This window comes from Chaetura pelagica, unplaced genomic scaffold (genome assembly GCF_000747805.2).
Source record: "Chaetura pelagica isolate M959 unplaced genomic scaffold, ChaPel_1.0 scaffold78, whole genome shotgun sequence".
In the NCBI taxonomy this organism is placed as follows: Eukaryota; Metazoa; Chordata; class Aves; order Apodiformes; family Apodidae; genus Chaetura; species Chaetura pelagica.
The window spans coordinates 1,821,539-1,824,779 of NW_009954492.1; the positions used below are offsets into that span (position 1 = coordinate 1,821,539).

Sequence of the window (3,241 nt, forward strand, 5' to 3'; positions counted from 1 at the left end):
GGGGGGGGGGAGGGGGAGGAGGCCGGTGTCTTCAAGTTTACAAGACTGAAAAGAAATAAATGCCTCAGACAAAATAGTTCCAACAGTCTATAGCAATAGCTGCCAGCTGCAGATCTTGTTGTCTGGGCATCTGTGAATTACACTGAGGGGAACTGAGAAAAGTGACAAAGAAAAGCAAATATATAGCCAAAGGTTTAAATTCACTATGTAGAGGTTCTGAGCATTTAGTTGTCAAATTTCAGGGACCTACACAGCTGAAAAGGTCTAAATAGGGGCAAAGGCTTTTCCTGGGATAAAGGCATCTCGAAAAATCCCAGGTCAAAAACTTTACAGAAGTATTTCCATTTGCTAACAAAGCAGAAATAATTCCACCCTGTGACTATCTGTGGGGAACAGTCAAGCTAGTGGTGAATCTAGTGCTGTTTAAAGAGATACTGCCAAAAAGAGGACAATTAATTAATGAGCATTTACACCAAAAAAGCTTATATTCACTTAACACACCTAAAAATAACAAAACAAACTGTGAAACTTCTTATATTTTATGAAAATTCCCAGCATTGTCTGATAACTTTTCCTTGACATAAAATTTCTAGAAGCTGAATTTTTAAATGCTACTTACTTTATTTTTAAAATTAAACATATCAGCGGTTTATATTGACTATATACCCTCAGAACTATCTATGTCCAGATCTTATTATTCAGGGCTTGGAAGGACAGAGATTCACATGCTAAAGATGAGCAGTTTAGTCTAGAATTCACTGCAGAGACAGCAGAAAATTATTCAGTTCTCAATATAAGGCATCTGAGAAGAAACAAATGGGCCACTTGAAGTGGAACAACGACACTTTCAGCTTCTGCTTCTCTTTTGATAGTCTCTCCTTTCTACTACTCTCCCACACATGGGTGACACAAGCCTCCATTTCAAAGTTAAGCTCTGCATAACTTATCATAGCAATGGATGTGTCCAACAAGCATCACTGCAAAAAAAAAATAATTGTAAAAGCCGTACAAACTTTTTGCTGCTGTCAGACTAGACTCAGATCCCTTAGGTCAAAATACTTTGGTCTCCTACAGCTGCAATTGCTTTATCTTTGCCCATGACACATACATTCACTATTTTCTTCAATTCCTTAGATTCCTTCCAGAAAAGGGTCCCTTTCAATTAACCTCTCCTCTCCTCCGACCTTTCTGGATGTCTCCCCAATTATCATTCTGTCTGCAACCCGGTTAAGAACAAGATCAATATTAAGCCATTCAGCCTGTCTTAAATAATGTTTGTGAAAGCACTGCCAGCGTTTACAGCACTACATAAACAAATACTAATATTGAAGAAGAACAACTGTGAGCACAGAAATAGAAAAGATCTCAAGTAATCCCATTTCTCCTCCCTACAGCACAGGGCTATGGCATACTATCAAGGAGCCTACAAAACAGCCTGCTTTTACCAGGTCCTTTAGGTTAGCTTTCCTTAAAGCTTAACCTCTTCCTCTCCATTGACCTTAAATACTTGGGTGTCTTGTTGCAACCATAAAAGTCTGAAAAGCTCAACCCATAAAACTCTGACCATAAAACACAAAACAACAACAACAACAAAATGCTTTCTCCCCTAACCCCCCAAAATCAATCCAGTGTCCAGTTCTCTACACAGTGCATGCTAGTGCCAAACTTCAGCCTGTGTGTTGAACATAAAACACATTGAGGGAAGGGAAACATGAGGTGCTGACAACTAACAAGTCATAGAATCACAGGATATAAAAATAATAATAATAATAATAATAATAATAATAATAATAATAATAATAATAGAAGTTAAATCTCTCAAGAGTTGAGCACTGCATTGTACATGGAAGAGAGCACAGAGGGGAAAAGACTTATATTTAGCCTGTCATACATCTTCCTAGTTTTGCCACTGAAGTGCAAGGAGCTTCAATAGATCTTCTGAAGCAGACAGTGACAAAAAAAAAAAAAAGTTAGAGGTCTGATAGAGATCCTGCTCATTACAGTTTTGTCCTGAAACATAAGGAGCTCTCCTGAAAAATGTAGTGTCTTCAACGCTACACAACCAAGATGAGCAAGGTCCTGTAAAGCTGGTAGCCTAGCATATAAACTCCTACACACCTACAGAAAGGGATTGCTAATGTTGAGATTTACTTTTCTTAATTCAACCCAAGGAAAGATGCCCACAGAACAAAACACCTAATAAGGCAACTGGGACTGAAATCTACCGCCAGAATTAAGAACCACTACTGATCCCATGTAGAGCCACTCAAGAAACACACTAAAAGCTCAGATCTTCTCCACGGTATCCTCCTAGTCACTCACTAGAAAACAGAAAAACTGTGAGCTTCATTTTCAGTTTCCAGGCAGGGAAAAGAAAGCAAACAGTCATATTTTAAATAACAAGAGGGAGTCAGCTATTCTGGTTATAAAAAGGCTATATACCTTACCCAAAATGAACAGAAGTGAGGGAGGGGTAGATAGCTGGGTAGAATATTTTAGACTTTTTAAACATAAGCAAGAGAGGAAGGGTTGGAAATTAAATTTCCAGGCTCATCAACTTCACAGCAGGACTGTCAACACTCCACCTTTCTACAGCTTTCTCCCTGTTAACACTAAGCACATCACACTGATGCTCACCCCTCAGTTAAGTACACACATCACAACATGGGATTGCCACATGTCCTTTGAGCAAAAAAGGCTGCTTCTCCTTTTCTACTGTCACGTCAAGGAGATCCGAATGATGGTAACAGTAGCCTTTTTGTCTTATATTAGAGTTTATAAGACTGTGTTATAGACAGGTCTAATTTTGTCTTGTCTCTGAAGCCCTTTGGCAGTTCTGTCTATTACAAGTACCTTTCTTTTTGCCTCAGGTCACAACCTTTCAGTCCCAGTGTGGGACAACTAACACAAGGAGTGGAGGTTCTCCGAGGTATTGCCACAGCGCCAAACTCCAAACGCTGCTGTTGGGACTTCCCTATCCCAGTCTGACACTGCTTTCCAGCCACTCACTTGAGCTTCTTGAAGGCCTCCTTGCCACCGGCCACATACTGCTCACCACTCTGCAGCTCCTCCAGCTGCCGGACGCGGTGCCCAGCCCGGGGGGTGTAGATGTTCCGCACGGCTCCGAAAGGCGCCTTCACGCCGCCCGTCACCTCCTTCAGGAACACCTCGAAGTTGGACACCTTCTTCTCGTGGATGACAATGCGGCGCCCGGGGAAGAACGGGTCCCCGTTGCGATAGA

The 3,241-nt window shown here is 41.1% G+C and overlaps 1 protein-coding gene across 1 annotated transcript in view; it reads right to left on the bottom strand.

The window, feature by feature from the left end:
• DCDC2 (doublecortin domain containing 2) overlaps positions 1–3,241 on the bottom strand; it is a 72,730-nt gene that overhangs the window by 62,866 nt on the left and 6,623 nt on the right. The window contains 1 exon segment of the mRNA XM_010004525.1: positions 3,010–3,241. Within this exon segment, the coding sequence (XP_010002827.1) occupies positions 3,010–3,241 (232 nt within the window).